General features: G+C 42.8%; 1 protein-coding gene across 3 annotated transcripts in view; it reads right to left on the bottom strand.

Annotated features, from left to right (window-relative positions):
- The window catches only part of XPO7 (exportin 7), an 84,241-nt gene that overhangs the window by 494 nt on the left and 59,458 nt on the right, over nt 1–24,289 (bottom strand). For all 3 annotated transcript variants that reach the window (XM_030201976.1, XM_030201978.1, XM_030201977.1), the window contains 11 exons: nt 21,612–21,675; nt 21,381–21,489; nt 16,656–16,762; nt 15,395–15,483; nt 5,416–5,523; nt 5,253–5,335; nt 4,621–4,835; nt 3,461–3,599; nt 2,801–2,961; nt 2,233–2,331; nt 453–580 (listed from right to left, as the gene is read on the bottom strand). In XM_030201976.1, coding sequence (XP_030057836.1) covers nt 453–580; nt 2,233–2,331; nt 2,801–2,961; nt 3,461–3,599; nt 4,621–4,835; nt 5,253–5,335; nt 5,416–5,523; nt 15,395–15,483; nt 16,656–16,762; nt 21,381–21,489; nt 21,612–21,675 — 1,302 coding nt within the window. The remainder of the gene's footprint in view (nt 1–452; nt 581–2,232; nt 2,332–2,800; nt 2,962–3,460; nt 3,600–4,620; nt 4,836–5,252; nt 5,336–5,415; nt 5,524–15,394; nt 15,484–16,655; nt 16,763–21,380; nt 21,490–21,611; nt 21,676–24,289) is intronic.

Here is a 24,289-nt window from a genome sequence, read left to right as displayed (position 1 = left end):
ATCTACAGCAGAAAGCAACACAATTCAAGCCTATCTAGTCACAATACTATGCTTACCACAGTCTTCTGAATAGCATAAACTCCACCCCCTCCTTCCATATTGGAATAGTTAAGAGTGCTTTACAGGCACAGAGATGTAGATTAGTACTTTGTTTACTCTCATTTGTTTCCTTACACTCCTGTGTTTTTGCTTTTTTTTTTTTGGAACCAGGATTGGCTCACTCTTCCAGATGCAGTAGAGAAACTGAAGCAATTTACCAGTAATTCAAAAGGTTCCAGTTCAGACACCTAGCAAACCAATCAACACTACTTATACTGAAAACAGAGAAATTTAACCTAATTTAATTCATAGGAGGACTCTAGTGTTGTACTCATAATACAGGAATCACTAATACAAATCTTTTCCCAACTAGGAGCCATTTGATTGGTAACCTAGTACTCTCCCATACAGACCTATCCCGGTTTTTTGTTAGTAGGTTTCGCTCAATTCCTTCCATGAGATTTTCAAAGCACAAGTGCATGGCCTGCTGCTTTTCTGGGGGTTGACTGTTGACAATACTGTTCCTTAGATCTGAAAAATACTGAGACATAAGAGAGAGATTAACCCCCTATAACAATACTGAAAGAAAATAACTTAGGGCCAGATGCACTAAACTTAACGAGCCAGCAACGTGGTTTTTAAACTGGTTCTAGCCAGTTTAGTGTGCAAGCAGTAAACCAGGACGTGCACAAAATGGTTCTCCGAGCCATTTTCCTGTCACGGTAGCAGCTAACGAAAAACGGAATGCAAATGAGCTAATTACTATTATAACGTGAATGGGATGCACTACCGTTTCTGACCCCATGCACAAAAGCAGTCCCTACCTTTACAGTGGAAATTTTAACGGGAGGTGTGGACCTGCCGGTTCTTCATTATCGCAAGTAGGAGAAGGGGAGAAACAAGCAGGGAAGATGGAGCACACACACACAAAAAAAAAAAGTATACCAGCTTACATGCAGCTTCTTTGCGTGTATGAAAGCCGTGCTATATGTTTCTTTTTCAAATTACATTTTACTGGCAAGACGGGGGGAGGGGGGCAGTACCGAAATGTAAAGCATAAAAGTAATGGTGACTTACCAAAAATGCAAGGAAGACAAGGGTCCATTAAAGAAACAGCGTCTGGGGGAAACGGGCTTGGTTCCACCCTCAGCTGTTCCTGCTGCTTCCTTCTATTGGCCGGCTGACATCCTAGAGAACACCCATCTCCCTGAAGACAGACTCATTGGCTGGCTGCTGTCCCAACTCCTCCCTGCAGGGCTTTCCTGATAACATCACTTTAGAGCTGTGAACTGATTGGATCAGAACTTCCTGGTGTCCCCCTCCAAAGAGATGGGCTCAACCAATTGGACAGCATCAACATGGGATGTCCCACCCACTCATTACTGGAGGGGGACACCAGGAAGTTCGGATCCAAATCAGTTCACAGCTCTAAAGTGATGTCATCAGGAAAGCCCTGCGGGGAGGAGTTGGGACAGCCAATGAGAGTCCATCTTCAAGGAGATGGGCGTTCTAGGATGTCAGCCGGCCAATAGAAGGAAGCAGCAGGAACAGCTGGGGGTGTAACCAAGCCCTGATGCTGCTGATTCCTCACAGAAGAGCGGAGAGCAGCAGAGAGGTTTTCTTGTTCTCAGCAGCAGGAGGCAGGGAGCTGCAATACAGGTATGCCCATCCAAAAAAAAGCGCTTTTGTGTTTGCCAAAAAAAAAAAAAAAAGTGTAAATCTACTGCTATCGCACACGCAGCTTGTCTGCGTGTATGAGAGCCGCCTGTAGCATGCGCAGAGAAGCCACGCATAGCGATTGACTGTTCTGCACATGCTCAGCTCACCGACTTGCTTCCCCCATATTGTATGCAAATGAGCTGGGTCGCAAAAGCATCGAGCAGCTCATTTGCATGTGATTTTCTTTGTGAATCCCTCTGTTTCTAAATTGGTGAATTTTTACCGATTTGGAAACACAGACGGATCCTTAATGGGACCTTTGTGCATCTAGCTCTTAGCTGCTAGTGTAGAAAAAAAAAAAAACATATTTAACGCCTACATTCCTTGTCTAGTACCTCTACGACCAATGCCAGCCAGGGGCAAATCCAGGTCACAAGTACCTGGCACTATTCAAAAAACATAGCCAAGCTACTTCTGGTTTGGAAATCCTACACTCACCCAGATGCATGAGGGACAGGAGGCTAGAATGCTTACCTTTTCATTAAGTAATATTAAACCCAATAGGGGACGGGACATTGACCACTGGTTCCTGCAGTCCTCAAATATAATGATGTTTAGCACCGTTGACAGCATCTGAAGACCAAATAGCAAACAAAATATGAAGCTGATGGCTGACCATGCTCTCTAAGTGCCTCATCTTTAAGACCAGTACAGCTATATAAAACACCTAACAATACTAAAACACTGTTCACTTGAAGCAGTAATTTCAAATCCTGCAAAGCTAACTCATAGGATTAAGCACAAAATATTTCTATATGAAAAATATTTTACTTTCTTATTTTGTTGAAGAATAAAGTTGGGTGGTTGCTGTGTTAATCCAATTGGATATATAAAAATAAAAGGTCAGTAAACATTAAGTTGCAGCTGAGACCTTTATATTGTACAAACTTACATTTGTAAGTGACTATCTTTCCAAACCTATGCTGCCTTCATCGGGTCCATGTAGGATTCTGCCTCCAGGCTGCAATGTATACAGGATAGTGAATGAGGAGTGAGGCTGCTTATTCTAGGAACCCTGCCCAGACTGACATTCTCCGCATACCTGCTGAATCATATCCGGGTGCTGTTGCATGATGTGTAGGAAGCGGTCGCTCTCCTGTGTCATGGGTGCAGGCCTCTTCTTGCTGCTGCGAGATAGTTGCTTGAAAAGATAAGTGACGATGTGGTCCAAACATGAGCAGCAGCCTGTGCAAACCATAGTGTCTGCAGAATAGCAGCATCCAATAAGAACATGGCAGGAACCCTTAGTCCCTTTCCACTGTTACTTTAAGTAGCAGGGTCAGCTATGGGATATGTTCAATCCACTTCCACCATCATGGTGGTTTTGAGGGCACACACTGGACACCCTTGTCCCGCCTTCCATATCACTGTGGTCCTAGCATCAGAAGTAAACTACCCCCAGCCCACCTTCCACCATTATGGTAATTCCAGAGGCAGACAGAGGACATTTTCAGTCCTCTCCCACAGTCACTTCATATACAGGAGGATTGGGACCTGTTACATACATTTGCACAATCGCATCTAATTTATACTTTTCTGTAACATAGATCCCTGGGCTGTTTATTCTGCTGAAATGCATTTTCTGATGTTTGACTAGAGTTTTCATTCTTAACATCTCATTTAAGCAAGATAACTAATTTATTAAAGTCCTCCTTTTTCCTCTCTCATACCCCAAAGTACTAAAAGTCATATAGGTAGTTACCTAGTGCAGTGAGTCCTTCAGAGATAGAGGAGAGAATATACATAATGACATGTGGCTCCAAGCTGGCTATGAAGTTCATGTGGTCCTGGGTGAGGACTTCCAGCAGTGAATAGTATGACTGGCTGAGTTTGGGGTAGTCCTGAGGGCAAGAAGAAGTGGAATACTGTCACTTAGGAGATTTCAAAGTCAGCACTGCAGTATTCTACTGTACTCACTGCACCAGTGGCATATATGGAAAAACTCTTGTATGTCCAATGGGAAATAACGAGCAAAATTGGCACTTTTATTTAAACAAAATGCCATTTTTTAAAATGATTTTTTTTTCTTTTTTTTCCAATGGGAAATTAAGACATTAATTTAGTTATTTCTGGCAGGGGCCTGCTTTAAGCAACAAAACACTGTTCACAAATAAGCTGATTAAACTGGAACCAAGCTGACTTTCCACTGGTAGAAGATATTTATGGATAGATAAGGAATTGTTTTAAAGGAGAGGTACCGATGAATCATAATTGATGACATATATTCCATTTGGAATAAATTAACTTGTGGGGTTCCACAGGGGTCTCTGTTGGGACTGCTGTTACTTAAAAGTTTAATCAGTGACGCAGAGGAACAAACAATAACATCACCACTCTACAAATGAATGATCTATTCTTCCAATTTAAGTACAGACTTGCCTAGGTACTCTGGAGGAATGGGCACCCATTCTCTAAGGCTCTCCAAACATTTACAGAAAATCTAAAAGTGGAAATAGAAGGGATTATATGTACAGTCCAAATTGGGCTATTTTCCTTTTAAAAAAGGGCGTTTCGGAGGATTTCACCAGAGAGATGAAAAGGGGCATCCTCTAATGTTAAGAGATATCATCACCATCTCCATAGAAGCTGCAAACTACACACCATTAAACTAAGGGAAGAATTAACATGCTGTGGTTGTGGTGAACTAGATACATTCTGGGGAAAAAAGAAATGCTGGTGCGGGGATGCAACTGTACCACATTAGGTGCTGGAAATATTTTTCACTGAGATTCACGGGTGTTTTCTTTTTTTTTTTTTTAACCTCCCCTGCATTATGAGACAGCTGTTTTAAGAGAATCAAGATGGCACAAGCCTTCATTCATGCTACAAAGAATAAGTAGGTATGCTAACAGGGATCCTTACCAGAAGGTCGCTGTGTGGGATAGACAGCAGGAGCTTGATGAAGGTCTGCAGTGCATTATCTAGGGCATCATCACCATAGAGACGGAAGACACCAAAGTTTACATAACTTCCACTAAGGGCAGCCTTCAGCATGGAGAAGCAAACAGAAATTCCCTTGAGTTTTAGTGCATAGAGTTGCTCCTTTGGGACCTCTCCTAGTGTTAGGATACGATTGCCTGCACAAACACAGATAGAGTCACTATTCCAGTAGCAGCTGTGCGATGCTCCAGATACTGAGCCTGCACAGGTTATCGTATTAGAATTCTTAGTCAACCTGAAAATCACAGGGTATGTAAATTATTTTTAGCCTGGAACCTTCATCGCCAAGAAACTTACTATACAGATTGAAATCCCAGGATTCTGGCTCAAAGATGGTGCAAACAAGGGCAATGGTGCTACTGGGAACAAAGGATGAAACAGAATTCGTGCTCCAAGTAACATAAGTGCAGTTCTTGTGAATAATAAGTGAGCATTAAACTACTGCGCATGCCCACCAGCATCTGAATGCCAAACATAACTCACTAGCAGAAGGAAAAATGCTCAACTGAGCTAACCAAAGTGTGATATGTCCTCCACCTCTGGAGCATGCTCACCATATGTTGTCATCATTTTGCTGGTTTCTCGGAAGAGCAGGATGCCATTAGGAGATGAGACATCAAACTGCAGCCGCTGGGACCTAACCCCAATATAAAAGAAAAGATCAGTCAAGAGGACAGGTGTGAAGGAAGCAGGTGGATAACTAGGGCTCTTTTTCACCTGTTGTGCACTAGCTCAGCCATCAGCTTCAGTACCGGTGTAGTGCATGCTGGGTCATGGTACCAGAGTTCAATGGCTCGCTGTAGTATTGGCATGTAGGATGGGTAACTGCAGTGAAAGTTAAGGGACTACATTGTGGACATGGCAGTTCACAAACAGAAGGAGCTCGTCTGTTTACATTTGTCCCCATCTTGCTGCCTAACTGAGGTTAAGAAATGAGTAAAACTGTAGCAAACCCACTGCAACTCCATATTTTCAGTGGTTCATAAGTACATGCAAATGGGTAAAAGCACAATGTTTCATCATGAATGCACATGGGTCTTGCCTCTGCCCCGTTCCTAGAGGATTGTATGAGGCACTGGAAAAAGAAATGGCCCCTGTGAGACACCAGTAGGAAGAAACTATTATTCAGTCACATATTTAGGGGTCCTTTTACTAAGTTGTGGTAATAGATGGTTTTAGCATGCCCTTGTGCAGGTTTTCCCACATGTGCTAAGATCATTTTTACCACAGCTGTAAAAATGGCCTATTTTTTTGTATTAATAACATGAATGTGGCCGTTAGCATGCAGTAAAGCCAATTATTTTGTAGGTGATATGGGATCACATACTATTCCTGTGGTAACCAGTTAGCACTTTGTAATGTAGCTGTGCTGATTAGTACACCCCCTGGTGCCCCGTCAAAAAATTTTTAAATATTTTTTTAGTGTGTAGTTAGTGCACACACATTTGTCTCTTACCACATGACACTGGAGTGTGTCCTGCAGTATGCCATTTTAAGCTGTGTTAGGCACACGAGTGCCTAATGCAGCTTTGTAAAAGGGCTCCTAAGATAGAAAGATTACATACCTGTTAACAGGTGTTCTCCATAGATAGCAGGATGAATCAGATACACAAGTGGATGACATTTAGCAGAGCTGTAATGAAGCAGCTCTCCCAGACTTCAAAACTAGCGTAACGAACTTTGCATGTGCAACCCTTCCAGCAGGCAGCAATCTCCTCGGCATACAGCTCAGAGAAGTAAGTGGGATTGTGTGGTTAATTAATCCTCCTATCTACGGAGAACACCTGTAAATAATTTTACTTTCTCTATTAACAAGTAGGATTGAATCAACCACCCAAGTGGGCGACTCCCAGCTACAGGGTTGTTTTAGCATCTGAGGGAATTATCCCATTGCTGAGAAGCAACTTGCTGATGATAAGGCCAGAGCTGAACAGTTCATATGCACAAATTGTTCAGTATTGCTTAACCAAAGGCACTGTCCGTAAGGACTTGGTAGCTGTTTTATAGATTTCAAGAAAGCTTAGTATGGAAGTGGCTCCAATTTGATGAGATTTAACTCTGTCAGTGGGATACTAGCTTGACGGTAAAAGAACTGTTAGAACACATGCGGATTGTGAAAAATTGCAGGAAGACCTTAGGAAGTTGGAAGACTAGGCATCCAAATGGCAGATGAAATTTAATGTAGACAATGAGGAAGAAAATAGTGACCTAAACTTGGCTCCTGTACTGGAACCAGTACCACAGCCTCCAACTGCAAAAACCTCTTCAAGGTAGAGAAGACCACAGCAACCTTCGATGGGGATTGACATGGAGACTCCAAAAAGTCATTAGAAAGGGGATGCATATCTGTCTTGGATGACCTTAAGGACCCACTGATCCAAGGTTATTTGAACCCACCCTCTGGAAAAAATGCCTGAGGCATTCCTCAACCAAAGGGAACTGTAGTGTGGCCCTCAAAACCTCATTGCAAGGTCCAGGTGACTCCCATACCTCCAACTGTAACTTTCCTGCATCCGTTTTGTGAAACATGAAATGATTGACCCCAGAAATCGAACCTCCTGTAATTGGGACTGGTTCATTCTACCAGACCTATAATGTCTGACAGCCCTGAAATGTACCCTGGCCTCAGAAGATCTCGAAGTCCTAAAAATGATCCTCTGGAAGATGTGGCAATTTGGAATCTGATAAACTCGTCACCAATTTCTCCAAATCCTCATCAAACAACAACCTGCCCTTACTAAGGTGCCCTACGGACGCTACATCTACTGCCCAACTTCTAAACCACAAGGACTGAAGCAGCTACCACCAGCGCCGTGGTATTCTTAGCCAAGGTCCAGATAAGGTTATATAAAGGCATCCACCAAGAATACTATACCCATCTCCGAGTTATGTCCGATAACGATTCAGACCTGTCCTTCGGGGGTTCCTTGGGCAACCTCTGTGTTCAGTGAAAACAAGCTCTGGCAACAAAACAAGCACAAACAGCTGCCTGCAAGGACAATGCCATCTGCTTCAGAAATGCTTCAATACTATAGTCCTGAGCCTCCTATAGGACAGCACCACCTTCCACTGGTATAGTAGCCTTCTTGGTAACTGCTGATACCAAGGCTTCCATCTTCAGGAGGTGCACAATCTGTGTTAGGCTACAAACACACTATCGATCCAGCCACCTTCAGTCTCGTGTCCAGGGAATTCCACTCTTCAACAATCATGTCCTCGATATTTCTAGGTACAAGAAAGGTTTGAGTAAGCTTCCTAATGCTCTTCAACAGAGGATCTTCCTTCTTTGAAAATTCTGCTGGTTCCACATCTACTATCCTGAGGGCAGAGAGCACTCACGTAATTAGTGAGGACAATTTAACCTTGTGAAAAATTCTGATGATGGTAGCATCCTCAACTGAGAAGACTTCTTCAGGAAGGCCACTCCACCTGATTCAGTAGCTGGAAGAGGATTCCTGCTCTCCCAAACTGAGAGAATCTGCAGAGGCCACTGGCTATATCCAGCAGGTCTTCCTGTGGGATCAAACAAGGCTTTTTGGCCCCGAATGGGCCCTCCTGCCTGCTCTGTGCTCACATTAACTCTAAAGCAAAAGGCTTTATGCATAAGAGCAAACTCCAGGGAAAATTCCTGCATGCAATACCCCAGACCAGAATCTCCTAGACTGCTTTCCCAGGTGTGGTGTGTCTACATTTTTCAGCTCTAGATGGTACGGGGGGGGGGGGGGGGGGGGGAATCCTGCATTTTACTGCCTAAGAACTATCATGGCAGTGTTTCTTGCCAAAATCGAGGCCTCTGTGGTGAGTGGACCTTTCCCCGATACACCCTGGATTATCTTCATTCCCTGCAAGAGATCCCCTCTAACCGCACTGGCTGCCAAAGTTGTTTCTGGTCCTGTATGTACACAGTGGCTCCAACCTTGTGGCCATGCATACTGCAGCACAGCCACCCACCCACTAAAATCAACTGCTTCACAGGCCCAACACAAGCTCTAGAAGGCTGCCACTGCTACACTCCCAAATGCCGCCAAAAAAACATAGGTGCAAACACTGCCAAAAGTACAATGCTCAGCCTCCCAGCCCAGGAGATAATTCCCCCCAGGACTGTCCACTGCCTGATGAACCAAGCTTCTCCTTTATTTATAAGCATTTCTTTTTTTTCACTGCTTCCAGGAGATTCTCAAGGCCACTTCTTCAAAAAGGGGGGGGGGGGGGGGGGTGGAACCAAACAAGAGGGCTCACTGACAGGGTCAGGAAACCTAACCATGGTAGTCAACTCTTTTTTTCTAAAACTGGGGGAGGCCCAATTCAGATCCCTTATACCTAGCCCCCCAACCCTTCCGACTTCACAGGATGCTCACCTACCATCTGCTGGAGACTGAGAAATACAGGCTAGTGAGGAGCTGCATAGAATACATAAAGTGTGATATCGCTACCTCAGTAGTACTCCATCTCTATTTGCTGGCAGGAAAAGACAAACCCAAGCATCTGGACTGGTGGGACAATAACGAAGGCTGCTTTTAAAGCTTAATCACTTATTCACCTGTTCAATACCTGTGTTGTTTTAATCATCCCCATAATAAATATAACTCTCCAATTCCTTATTTGTCTTGTTTGTCTGGAATAGACTGCAAGTTCTATTTGAGTAGGGACTTCCGTAGTACTTGTTTGTGTGCATACATACTGTAGCATTATAGAATTGATTAGAAGTAGTAATAGCAATGAAATTTTCACCTAGTCTTGCTGAGAATCTTCAAATAGTGACCTTGTAGAACATATAGGTAAAACCTTAGCATAGCAACTCTACCTATTTAAGCAGGAAAAGAAGCAAAAAGACAATTCTATACCAGCTACAAATGGCCCATGTTAAGGTGTTTACTCTTAGCCTCAGTATTTCAGCTAGTGATTGTAGTAGTGATAAAGTAAGCTTCAAGTGAAGATAACACTCCTGCAACAGTTATTGGGCACTGTGAACCTGTTCACAGACTCATTGCAACAATGAAAAAATTAAGAGTACAGTCACATTGATCACTGAAGAAAAAAAGAGAAAACGTACTGCTACTTTTATGCAATAAACCTGGCATTTAGTTTGAGAAGGCACAGAAACAGAGCTTAAAAACTGGAAAGTGAAGTTACTCGCCTGCAGCAGGTGTTTTGAGGATAGCAGGATGACTATTTTTACTGATGGGTGATATCATCCGATGGAGACCGATGTGGTGTGTTCCAGTATTGGTTCTAAAACAATCTGGGAATATCCCACCACCCATGTGCATATCTTTCTGCCCATAGTCGAGTGGGACCAGCTCAGTCTAATACAACAGCTGATAGAATTCACTCCCAACAGGAAGTGGGTGGGCACTAAGAATATCCTGCTGCCCTCAAAGAACACCTGCTATAAGTGAATAACTTTGCTTTCTCTGAGGACAAGCAGGATGAACATATTCTTACTAATGGGAACCCCATAGATACCAAGCAATTTTTAAAGAAAAAAGGGAAACACAACTGAGATCTGCAACAGGCACGACCCTTCATCAAACCTTTAAAAAATGAATAAAAAAAGATAATATTTATTTTTAATAACAGTCTGGAACAGAAACAAATGGGCTGGGGGTGGTGGGTAAGGGGGTTTGAGTTAGATTCTAGACATCAAATAAAATTCTGAAGGACTGTCTGACCAAATTAGCTGTTTCATCAGGAATCTTGCTCTAGACAGTAGTGAGATGTGAATGTGTAGACTGAAGACTACATTGCAGCTCTGCAAATCTCAATGGAAATGGACCTCAAATGGGCTACTGATGCAGCCGTAGCTCCGACATGACCCTTCAGAATCAGCCCAGCTTCGGCATAAGCAAAGGAAATTCAGTCTACAAGCATTTTGAAAGTGTGTAATTATTGACGATATCCCTCATCTTGTTGGGGGGTCAAACGAAACAAAAAGCTAGATGGACTTTCTTTAGTCCATTCCAGATAGAAGGCAAAGGCTCTCTTTGCCTTGATGGGCATGTGGTCTTGGGAAAATTGAAAAATGTTGGCACAACAACTGATTGGTTAACATGGAACTCTGACACTACCTTAGGATGTGTGTACAAAACTACTTTGTTGCTGTATCAGCTACTAAAGGAATCTCATGAAGCAAGCAACTAAAGACTAAGCAGAGATGGGTTTATCCTCTACATGGTGATAAGCTCCAACTGCACCAAGGAGAACCCTTATGAAGTTAGTTTTAAGACCTGACAGGTATAGAAAGTATTCAAGCAGTTTATGTTGGACAGAAAAAGGGACCTAGGGCCTTGCACTCACACTGGTTGGCAAACCTCTTCCCCTTGAAACCGTATGATTTCTAGTGAAATCTCTCCTGCAAGCAAGCAGAACCTGAAAGACATCTTCCTATAAAGTCAGAGTCTACCTTCCAACCTCTCACCATCCAAGTTGTGAGGGCCGGAGACTGGAAGTTGGGATGCAAGAGGGACTCCTCATTCCGAGTGATGACAGCTGGAAAGCACTCAAACCTCCACAGTTTTTCCGAGGTTAGCTCCAGAAGTAGAGGGAACCAAGACTCTTCCCCCAATTTAGGAGAAAATCATCAGAGGCTTGTCTGCCGTTTTGACCCCCAGTCTAGAACAGAATTGAAGGACTTCATTGTTGAGGTGAATGGCAAAAAGATCTACCAAGGGGGTGCCCCCACTCTTGATGTTATGTTTAAGGATCACTTGTGCAGTTGGCATGACCTGATAGTTTGTTAATGAGAAAGTAGCTTTTCCCCCACCAGTGGTTCTGAACACCATCCCATGGGAGACGGCCCATCTCCACATCCTGTTTCCTGACACAGGATGTACAAGACAAGCCCTTGCCTCCTTGCTTGTTGAAACAGTACACTGCAATTTGATTATCTGTTTAAATAAGAGAATTTGGTTTGACAGCCAATCTCTGAAAGTCTCTAGAATGTTCCAGATAGCTCTGATCTCTGGATTGATATGGTATTGTCTCTCCTGAGCACTACAGTGACCCTGGGTGTGGAATCCGTTTTCAGGAGTTCCCCACCCCAGGCTGGACACATCAGTTATTAGTGTCTTGTAGGACTGAAGAATTTGGAATGGGAGTTCCATTTCCAAAGTGCTGCAAATTAGTCACTAGGACAGAGATTTCTTGAGAGAAGGTCCCTGAGGCCTGAGGCCACTAGGAAGACAGGGTCCATTAAGCTGTCCTCAAATTGAGGCATGCCATGGGTGTGACATGCACAGTGGAGGCCATCTGGCCTAATAACCTCAACATCTGCTGGGCTGACATTTGTTGATTCCTGCGATGCTCCTGAACCACAGAAGTGAGAGAAAAGCACTGGCTTCAATCATACCTAACACAGCTCCAATGAACTCCAATTACTGGGATAGGATGAGGTGGGACTTGGAGTAGCTCCAACACCCAAATGGTTCTGCATCTCAATTCTTTTGTTACTTCCTCTGATGTGCTCTTGACCAGCCAGTCACCTAGGTAAGGAAAAACATGCACCCCCCAGCCTGTGTAGCACACTGCGACTACTGCTATACAAAGACCATGAGCCGATGCCAAGTTGAATTGCAGAATGTAGATACTGGTAGTGGTGTTTCACTACTCAGAATCTCAGATATTTCCTGCAATTGAGATGTATCTGTATATGGGTATAGGCATCCTTCAAGTCCAGAGAGTATAGCCGATATTGTTCCTGAATCATTGAGAGTAGGGTGCCCCATCCTGAACTTCTGTTTTGCTAGATAGTTGTCTAGATCTACGATAAGATGAAGTCCCCCCCCCCCCCCCCCCCCGTCTTCTTGATGATTAAGAATTATTTGGAACAACCTTCCCTTTTCCCCTGGTGGAACAGGCTCAACTGCACTGCCTGCAAAAGTTCCTTAATAAGCAATTCCTAGTGCCAAGAGCTTAACATGAATGCTCTTGGTAGGCAATTTGGAGGAAACCTTTTCAACTGGAGTGTGTAGTCTGCCTGAACTATTTTGAGATCCCCCTGCTTTGAGGTTACATGGGGCCACCTTTCCTGGAAAAAAATTCAGTCTCCCTCCTACTGGAATGTTGTCTGGGATGGCTAAGAGAATTGTGGCTATGCTCTCCTGGAGCCAGTCAAAAGCTCATCCCTTGCTTTGACTGTGGAGCTCTCTGCAACTTCTGGGCCCTCTGCTGCTGCGGAAAGGAACAAGAACCCTGGTTATTCTGGGGCGGGGGTGGGGTTGAGAGGCAGGAGGGAACCTACACCTTTGAGAGTACTTTGCTGTCCTCTGCCAGAATACCTCCTGGATGTGGAGGCAGACCCAGGAGTAGGCAGAGATAGTGATCTGATGGTTTCAGAGCACTTCTTGATGATGTCTGCTACCTTCTCCACCTTGTCTCCACAGCAAGATCATCTGCCAGCTTCTCCTGAACCACTGATTCCAGATCTGAAGCATACAGCCAGGTGAGCTGCAGAGGCTCTGGACACAATATCAAAAGCATCATAGGTTGCCTGGACTATACTCTTTCCAAACTCCCGCTCTTTGTCTATTATCTGACAGACTGCCTCAGGCTTCTCCCAAGGGAGGATGTCTACAAACTATCACATTGCGCACAATGTTCTGCAAGTGCATAGCTGGAAGAAGCTATGCGGGAGGCAAACACAGCATTCTGATATAATTTTTTCCCAAAAGATTCCATGGGCACCAAGGAGTGAGTCTTGGAACTCTTAGCTCTTTTAAGAGAAGATTCAACTACCATGGAATGGTGAGGAAACTGGAGCTTCTCGAATCCCAGAGCCTTCTGGACTCTACAGAGTCTACCTTCTTACTAACCTGCTGTACAGAGAGGAAGGTCTCCCACTGCTTCATCTGTATTAGCTTAAGGACTCTGATCACAGCCACTGTCACAGCTTCCTTGGAGTTTGGGTGGGGTGGGGGGGTGGACATCAAACTGAAGCACATTCAAGTCTTATCCCTTGGCTCATCCTCGGTTTCCAAATCAAACGAGATAGACTTAGCCAGCTCCCACATAAAATAAAAGGAGAACTCCTCTGAAGGGGACTTTCTCCTTCCATGTGGAGGGGAAGGATCTGAGGGAGGACCATGGGACCACTCCTCCAAGGGGCCCACTGGTGCCTTCTCAGATACCCAGGAGCAATCAGAATCAGATTCATAAACATTCCTCTGGAGACATCAGAGTCTCTGCCTATGTCCACGACAGACACCTTGGTAAGGCCTGATATGGCAGCATAAAGGTACAGAGGAACCCTGGTTTCCTAAGGCAGCTCCTCCCTCCTCCTGAGGGGCTAGAGATTCAGACTGGCCCCATGGCAATGTACTTTCCACAGGCTGTGCATGAGCCTTCAAGATAGGCTGAAATTCTGACAAGCTGGCAGCGATGCCCTCAATGACAGTCTCTTGCTGAGCAACTAGGCACTCCATCTGCAGTTGAAGCATGGCACTGAGCTGATTCTTTGAGGGCTGCCATCAGCAAAGGCAGGGGCTCAACCAGAGTGGTCTTGTCCTTCAAAGTTATGGGGGAAAATCACTAACCTGGTATCGGCTTGGAGGCTGCCATGCCCTGTCCAGAGTGAATAAGTGGCCCTTATGTTGGGGGCGCTTTGAGGGCACTGGTGATCTCAATGCCTTGGCGCTCTTAACAACATGCTTTGAGGGGGATTAATGTTGATGCTTCTTGACCTTTGTGTGACACATGGCATCAGAGTTCCTCAGCATTGACAAGGATGATGATGAATCCTTCCTTACCCTCATGAAAGGATAGGAGGATGCCCAATCCCAGCAACTGCTATTGACACTCGATGCCGAAAAAGGTGGAGGCCCTCTTGCTACTGATGCAAACCCAGTGTCTAATGCAGCTCCCGGAGCCATAGAGACTGGATGCCTCCAATGCTGAAGTCGATGGATGGGTCTTCTTGGCACCAAAAAGTTATTTGCACTGCTTCTCTCGACCTTTAATATCTCTTCGTGACATCTGTGAACATATTTTACAATAGGAGGGTTTATGATCAGGCCTCTGGCACTGCAGGGACCAATTAGGATCTCTATGAGGGACATGGTCCTGCTGCACTTTTTTAAAACCTTATGCAACATGGTTGGAAAAATAGCCAAAGCAAAATCATATGGCCCAATGATGAAAGAGTACCCAACTGGGTGTCCAAGGCCTGAAGGGACCTAGTGGGCTGAGAGGGAAAACATTGGCCCTATGAGAGACACACACACTTGAAAGAAATAAACACTGCAAAACCATGATGAAGGACACGCTGAGACACAAGCTGAGAGGACAGGTCCACACTGCTCCACAGAAAAAACAGGATTACGTTGGTCCCGTGTGACGATGGTGGGTGAGAAGACGTATACATGCACAATGGGATGCTCCCAAGAGCTTCTAGAAAAAACACGGGGTGCGCTTACCACGTGTGCTCGATCAGATGACATCAACCATTAGTAAGAATAATGCTCATCCTTTTTGTATTCAGAGAAAAGTGAATAGAATCAGAAGAAAAGCTGTCCAAAATAACCTCTGCAAATAAATAAATAAATAAATAAATAAATAAATAAATAAGATGTGGTGCTCAGTACTACATTAAGTGATAATGTTTAGAAAGGGCAGGATGTAAAGGCACAGGGGAGCAGATGGACTGGCAAATGCCAACTCTGCTCCTAATCCACACTGTCTTAAGGCAGATAAGGCAGGATACATCCATTCAAAGAGCATCATAAAGCTGGTCTTTGCATTGAAGGCGAAAGCAATTCCTCTCAGGTCTCTCACCAAACCAACAAGCGTCCTCTGGCAAGAAAGCAGATATAGAAACTATAAGCAACAGAAATATATAAACACACAGACACACACATTTTATGTTCCCCATATTGCTGGTTATAGATGCAACAGCTCGTGGGTGGGACTGCTGGTACCCAAAAACAATTTGCTATGCCCTGCCCAAGACAAAGGTAGAAATGTATCAATATAAATGAATACATCCCCCAGTTTCAACAGAGTTTACATCAGGACTGTATAGTAGTCAAGTACTCTTAAAGCCTGCTGATTCCACACTACAAAATCTTGGGAACCGAGGACCTGTAGACTACTGGTCATAGGTTATATCCAACTGCATTTTGAAATCTGTATCTTCATAGGAAGTGTACAGCATTATGCTCCAGTGTCATGAGGTGATGGTGAAGGCACCGATGAGAAGTGCAGGCTCTAATGCTGGAAGCACATCATTTACTGGATCAACCAATTTCCTGTGACTTGCAGCCTCAATGAAACTACCACACAGGCAGGATTTAATCAAAAATAAGGACAAGAATTCAAATCCATTGGACATGAATTGCCTCCCTTTCCTGGAAGGTTCTACACCACTTCGTCATCTCCTTCCTCCTACATATTAATTATAAGTCATATCAGAGAACATGCCTTCAGGCTAGCATTATTGCAAAAAAATGTACATACTGAGGTTGGTACTATCCTATTATTTTTCATTTTTGGGTAGACAAAAAAATATTGAAGTAAAAATGGGCTCAATAGTATGTCATGCAGTTGTGGGGGAAGACCGTAGGGCAGGATAAGTCCCTGAGCACTTCTCTTCCTGTATCCTAGGCTGAGGCTTCAATCTAGCTGTTCCTTCTGTTAACATGATTGTCACCTTTTCCTGCTGTGGCTTCCATGGTTCACTGATCAGCTGTTTGAATTGCATCATGCTCTGTAATCTGTGGAGCCACTCCTGGTTCAGAACAGCTGATGCATAAACTGTAAGAGCCATGCCAACAGCACAGAGGCCCCTACTCTTCTTTCTGCTCCCTCCCTCTTTGTTCTCTTCCAGCTTGGCACCCTAGGTGATCATTTAACTAGTCAGCTCTTTGTGACCCTGCCCGGAGGACTGAAAATTAACAGTCTCTCTCCCCCCTCCCCAACCACATACAAGGAGGAAGGCCAGTCAGAAGCTGACAGCAGGGACTCACTTTTGCTTCTTGCTCATTGAACGTGTTAGTGCTGAACATCTGTGCCACAGCCTCAAAGGCAGCTGTAAGGGGCAGCATGAACTGCTCAAACTGATCTTCATCTTCTCCTGAGAGAAAGCAAATGATCATAATCAACATGCTTTTCCTTATTAAGATCAGAATTCGCTATTAATATAGATTTTTAAAAAAACGAGACAGCTCTTCCTTCCTATACTGGAAGCGCAAAATATTTTATTATAACCTCTTCCACAAAAAAGTGGGATAGAGTGATTAGTGGCTATAGATCCTTGTAGGGCATAAGACTGGTTGTCAATGCTATTTGTCTTTGATATTCAGCTACCAGGCTACTTATCTATCCATAGTGTGGTATCTTAATTTGACTATACGAGACTTATCTGAATTTGAAACATCCCTAATGATTCTCACTCTCCAGACAGTCATCTTAGTTGGAATAATTATATTTAAATGGTAAAGTTTATGATTATTTTTCTTTCTTTTTTGAATTCTGCTAGTCCAGTCTAGTCCCATCCAGATGTGTATGTTATGTACCTCTACCTGCAGAGAATATCCCAAGCAGTATTCTACTGACAAAGCTAACTAGGTTAACAAAGAACAGTAACGCTATAACCAAAACTCTGACCTTTTCCATAAAATCCAGTTTTCCCCAATTCCCTCTTATTTTATTTAAATAGTCAGAAATTACACAGTGGGGGCAAACAGACCAAAAGTAGTAAAGCCCAGCATTAGTATGTTAAATACTGTTAAGGATATTAAAGTTGTGGACGTTACCCATCAGACCTCAGCAGTGACTCGTTTCACACTGAGACACTGCCCAGTGGCTCACTATAGTCATCATCGGTCTACCAACTTTAATAATTACTTAGAAACTTTTTATAATTTCAAGTTTTTATATAAAAGAAAGTTACTTAGCTTTGTTAGCAGTTTTAATGAAGCATAAACAGACCCACACGGTGTCTAAGTAATTATTGAAGTTGGTAGACCGATATTGACTATAGTGAGCTACCGGGCAGTGTCTCAGTGTGAAACGAGTCACTGCTGAGGTCTGATGGCTACCTATCTATTGGAGGCAGAGAATACTAGCAGAGCTATTCAGCTCAGCTGCACCACCTGTTGTACCAAGGTATGAGCATGGGATAGACATTTTTTCTCTACTTTCATCTACTGGTAGGGGGACATAACCCACATGTATGGACAGGTCTGGAAGGATGAGAAGCTTCTGACACTGCTGTTATGTTTTAATTTTTGATTTCAGAAAAGGAAGCAATATTGTTTGTTGTTGGTGACATTTACTCAGGAAACACATAACATTTGCTGAAATATAGCACCTTAAAACTACCCCTAACTACCACTCAAACACTTAAGAGATTCCTGCCTACACCTGAGCATGTACCCCTCCATAGTCAAACTCCTGCCAACTGGGCTCCTATTTGCCTCTGGGCCAGTACCCTGCCCAGACCCACAAATACCAGAGGCCACACAGTTCCAAGAAACACACCTACAGACCAAAAACACGCAAAAATGCCAGGACCACAAGTAACTCAGAAACTGGCGGTCAGTGTTCATTCATAGGAGAGAGCTAGCAAACCATTAAGACTAGTGAAAATATTTAATCAGCAGAGAGATAAAATAATAAGGATCCATACAGTAAACACTACTTAAACAAGTTTCATTACATTTAATTTGTGCCTGGGGAGATTTTATTTTATTTTTGGGGGGGGGGGGGGGGGGGCTCTACTCAAGGATTTACAGAGCTAGAACATGGCCTTGGCACAGATCTTTTCTCTGCATTCCCAGACAAGACTGGAGCTCAAAAGGACATTCTGGACCACTTCTCTCAGAGCTGTCTCTGAAACATAAATCAGGGTCTAAAGCAATGCCTTTAGAATGACACTGGAGAATGTTACAATCGCAGAACTCTGAGAATATTAAGAAACATGCTGTCCAGGCCTCATTCTGAATTAAGCCGGCATTCCAAGCTTTGGTTTGAAGTATGAAGTGTTGCAAGGGTCAGGATGCCTGCATAGTAGCTTAAGGGCAAGGGATTCTCTTTGGGGGGGGGGGGGGGGAAGAAAAAACAAACAATCATATTGCATATAAAATCTTGTGTAACTAACACTCTACTTGAATTTAGTCCTCCTGCTTAGCTTCCCCCCCCCCCTTTACATTACTAGTATGCTCTTAGCCCTGCGGTATTATTGAAACTGAAGCCTACAGAGGTAATTCGGTAAGGAGTCACCTAAAGTTAGGTGGCAAATTGTTATTTTCTAACTCCTCTTATTCTCTTATCTATGTTTCATCTTGCTTACACCCTATGCTGTCTATTAAAATGTTCTATTACATATAGTGTTGACATCGTTAAGTAGTATACTGTGCCATATTTTGTATTATTTGAATATTTTTTACTGCTGTAATTATCTATTGTTTATGTTTGATTTATTCTTACTGTACACCACCTTGAGCGAATTCTTTCAAAAAGGCAGTAAATAAATCCTAATAAATAAATGAAATATCCCCCCTGTTTACTAAGCTGTGCTAGCAGCTGCCATGTAGCAATACCGCCACAGCCCATTCAAAGTGAAACATCCCTAATGATTCTCACTCTCCAAAGTGAACGGGCTGTGTCGGCATTAGTGCGAGGCTTAGTAAACAGGGGGGGGGGGGGTATATGCACAAGTGGTGGTATTCTAATCTTCATGCCCATATGTGAACACACATGTGTGTAAATGGCAATAATCCAGCTGCACACTGTTCTGTAAATAGGCACATAGTGTGTACTTTGCAGATGAGCTTAATTTATAGAATAAGTTATGAGTGTTCTCTCCCAAATCTAGGCGTGAATATTTACACCAGCTCTATGGCTGGCATAAACTATGAATCAACACATATGGTAATATTTCACCAACTCTTAGTGTCACTCTAAAATGCCATCAACCTGCTCGCTCTCTGAGATCATCTCAGAAACAGCTACTTGATATGCCTTAATGTCATCAGGTTTATTTGGTAGAATGTAGACCATCTATTTTTTACATCAAAGGTCCGAAATTATGGAATGCATTGCCCATTGAACTTTGTTTAATACAGAATATGGATCAGTTTAAAAAAAAAAAGCTCTAAAAACTAATTTATTTCTTCAGGCTTTTGGTTCCTTTGATGTACGATATTTTAATACCATGTAAATTTAAATTGTTGTATGTTTTATTTTAAGAGTTATATAGCAATTTTTGTATAGTTTGTTGAGCAAAGAAATAATTTTTGTCGTCCTATTATATTTTGTATGTGGCTTGTTCCCCGCTTAGACTTCTATAGATATAGTGGGTTATAAATAAAGTTTTATTATTAGTAGTAGTAGTAGTATGTACCTGGTTACACCAGTACCCTATAAAAGAAAGTAGATGCCTACTTTCCTTTATAAAATAAAATAAGTGCCCTTGCCCTCCATATGCATTAAAACTGCCCTGGTTCCAAGTACCATTAAAATTCAGATTTCAGGTCATCCATCTATGCAGATTTCTTTTGATCATCCAGCTCCCAGACCAACATATGCAAGTCAGGACCCAGATTAGTATCTTCATTTGCAGATGAAAGACTGCCCCGAGTCTGATCATCATCCTAGTGATTTCTGTTCTCCGGACAACCACCTATGTCTACAGATAATATATTTCAGTTTCTTAATACTGCTGTTACATGCTTTAATGTTTGATCTTAGGAAAGGAAGCAAGATTCTTTAGGTTAGGGTGGTGGACTTTGGTCCTGGGGAACTGAGGAATTGAGTTCGATTCCCACTTCAGGCACAGGCAGCTCCTTGTGACTCTGGGCAAGTCACTTAACCCTCCATTGCCCCAGGTACAAATAAGTACCTGTATACAATATGTAAGCCGCATGGCGAGCCTGCCCTGAGTGGGAAAGCGCGGGGTACAAATGTAAAGAAAGAAAGAAAAAAAAAAAAAAAGATTCTTTAATTGTTGGTGACATGTACTTAAGATTTCTACTGGCCACTTCTCTTCTATAAGCATCTGGTTGGCAGAATCCTCATTTAAAGTGGCTCCTAACCTATGTGCCTCGTAGCACCATATACACATTTAGTAGTATTAACAGTAGAAAAAAAAAAAAAACCTTCTCAGTCAGTATTTTGTGTGACTAATTAAAGAAATAAGGTATACTGCTACAGAAAGGTTGCAGTATTTCCATATTATTATTATTACAGTATTTCCATGAAGACCAATTTATTCAAGAAAGCTTACCATAATAACGCACCCTAATTGTCAATTAACAAGATGTACACTGGACTTTCACAATATCTAATTCTTTATTTCCTATCGCTCATACTAATTTTGAAGTTTAATATTCATGATTGTTTCAAACTAAGTTATCCCGATTTTTATTATAAGATGAACTTTCCTTCCTGAATACTTACTCCATTCTGTCTCCTCTACCTTAACTATGTATTTCTTTTTTTCCGGAACTGGTAATCACCATTACGGAAATATGTAAGCCACATTGAGCCTGCAAATAGGTGGGAAAATGTGGGATACAAATGTTGTAAATAAATAAATATTATCTGTCCCTCACAGGAACTGAGTGCAAAGATATTTTTCCATTCTTACTTGCCTTGTGCTATATCAGCCTAATGTTTGAGGTTCAAGAAATTTAATTTCTGAAAACTGTCAACAACAAACAAGACCAGGAAATGAAGAATGAAATTACCTAAATCCACCATGAGCAGGCGCCCCAGTGCTGTGTAAAAGGTTGTCCGACACCTCATGTCAGTGAGGTTTGACTGATTGTTGATGCCCAGGAAGGAAAAGTGCTCGCTCTGAACAGAAAAATAGTAATTTTATGAGGACAACCAGTACAGTATGAGCATCAAGGACTCTGTAAATTAATATTCAAAGAGAGTGAGAAGTAAATTGCTAAAGCGATGGTAGGTCTTCTTACCGTATGATTGTTCAGCATGAACTGTACTGCACTGAGTTTCACCAGTTTTCTAACACTGCTGTATGTATGAAGGAAGATAAGGAAAAAAGTGACACGAGAGCATCAATTGCTTAGAGGAAAATCAACCTCATATTGATGTATATAGAAACAGGTGCCACAATCAATCATTGTGCTAGATAGGAAGTTATGTCACCCTCAAATAAAGAAAAGGGAACTTGATCTCATAACATATCTCCCTTTCTCATTTTTTCTGCTGCATAATACAGCAAAGTTGTTTACCTGTAACAGAAGGCCTCTAAACTTAGGGATAAAAATCAGATACAAACAGGTGGCATCATATGAAGGTACCAGGACAGATTAGCTCTGAGTTCAGAAAAACTAAGAAGTTGTTTTGTGAGCTGATACCTCACAAGTCCTCAAAGTCTGCTGCAAACCTTAGTAGTCAACAACATGAGATGAATGGATCTGTGTATCCAACTCACCCTATGTTAAACCCTGTTACAGGTAGGCAACTTCATCTTCTCAGCTGAGCAGAGTGAATCAGCCACAAAGGTGAAGTCACAGCTAAGGGCTGTTCTACATGTGATTAAATCCTGGATCGTGAGAAATCCAGAGAGGCAATTTGTGTGGGGGATGGGGGAATAGACTATTAAAAGGCTTTGTTAAAAAGGCTTTGTAGAACTGCTTGCCCAAATGCACTCTTTCTTCAAAACATTGTCCAGGCAGTAATGTAAATGGAAGACCACACTGCAGCTCTACATTTCCTCAGTGGAAAGTGAGCAGAGATGGGCAAACCTACTGGGCCATAGCAGTGGGTACGTAGTTGGCTACCAGTTTTTTTTTGTCCCTGCAACTCCTAGTCTGTTAGTAGCAAAGGATATAAAGAGTTGAATGGCATGGTGATGTAGCTGTATTCCTGTCATACAGTAAGCCAACACCCTTTTACAGCCGTTGCATGCATGAGGTTCTGGAATGAAAGTTGGAAGCACTATTAGACTGATTGATGTGAAAGGCCAACACTTTAGGTAAAAACAGGGTAAGTTTGAACGATTACCCTATTGTGGATGAATAGCAGATATGAGACGAGAGCTTGCAGTCTGCTTACTCTTTGGATTGAAGCTAAATGTTACTAGGGAAAGAACTTTCCAAGGCAGTTATTTGATTATCCAGGTTCAAAAGGTGATTTTATAAGCTAGAACAATGCTGAGATCCCAATGGAAACAGATGGGCTACTGGTAAGCGGTTTTGTGTGCCATAATCTCCTCATGATCTTGGACACTAAAACAGATTACACAATATAGGGCTTCCCTCAGTGTGTTCATGGTAATCTGTTATCTCACTCAAATGCAGTTTTATTGAGGAGACCAGACAATGAAAGGTGAAATTATGAAACAGGTTCCTTAAAGAGAAGGGTCAGGAAATGTCTTGTTGCTACACAGTGTCTGCAGAGACCTGGATGGCATGGAGAATCAGGACTATCGTGAGACTAGAGCCAAACACTGAAGCAAGAGTACAATGCCAGGCGTGAGATGGACTGGAGGAGCTAGGCATAAAGCAGGAACCACAGAGCAAATGAAGGCCAAACTTCCAGTAGACATATTCCACAAATTTGTGCTGCACCACTACGGGGTGTCTCTCTGATGCTCTCTCTGGATAGCAACTAATAATGACACACCCTGTATTGTATCAATGTAGGTCTAGTGTGGGAGTATCTAGCATCCTGGTGGGCAAATATTCTCTAATCTTTCCTTGGCTTTAGTTCTCTGGCGACTCAAGAGGCATGCTCCTGGCCTCTTCCTTTAGGGATGCCAATTCAAACCCTGATAAGAAGGTAGGCTTGTTGCACTTGCAGTTGTATTTTCCAGCTATTAGGATATCATATATTGTTAGTGCTAAGTGGATGTTCAGATAGATAATGAATCTTTCCTTGACCTTGAGTTAATCGCTAGGTGAATCAGAGTCTGGATTGATAGCTGGAACCTATAAGGAATACAGACTTGATGACGCCAGGACAGGACTATAAAGAATATGGAGGTCCTGTCCTGTTTTAACTTTTGCCAAGTCATAAATATAAGCTCAAAGAAAGGGTGAGGTGGGGTATAAAAAAGCTGCAAACTTATTGTATACTGAACACATAAGTACATAAGTAGTGCCATACTGGGAAAGACCAAAGGTCCATCTAGCCCAGCATCCTGTCACCGACAGTGGCCAATCCAGGTCAAGGGCACCTGGCACGCTCCCCAAACGTAAAAACATTCCAGACAAGTTATACCTAAAAATGCGGAATTTTTCCAAGTCCATTTAATAGCGGTCTATGGACTTGTCCTTTAGGAATCTATCTAACCCCTTTTTAAACTCCGTCAAGCTAACCGCCCGTACCACGTTCTCCGGCAACGAATTCCAGAGTCTAATTACACGTTGGGTGAAGAAAAATTTTCTCCGATTCGTTTTAAATTTACCACACTGTAGCTTCAACTCATGCCCTCTAGTCCTAGTATTTTTGGATAGCGTGAACAGTCACTTCACATCCACCCGATCCATTCCACTCATTATTTTATACACTTCTATCATATCTCCCCTCAGCCGTCTCTTCTCCAAGCTGAAAAGCCCTAGCCTTCTCAGCCTCTCTTCATAGGAAAGTCGTCCCATCCCCACTATCATTTTCGTCGCCCTTCGCT

This window comes from Microcaecilia unicolor, chromosome 4, assembly GCF_901765095.1.
Source record: "Microcaecilia unicolor chromosome 4, aMicUni1.1, whole genome shotgun sequence".
Classification (NCBI taxonomy): domain Eukaryota; kingdom Metazoa; phylum Chordata; class Amphibia; order Gymnophiona; family Siphonopidae; genus Microcaecilia; species Microcaecilia unicolor.
The sequence above is the reverse complement of the archived record's forward strand: the minus strand, read 5'-3'. Positions and strand labels throughout refer to the sequence as shown.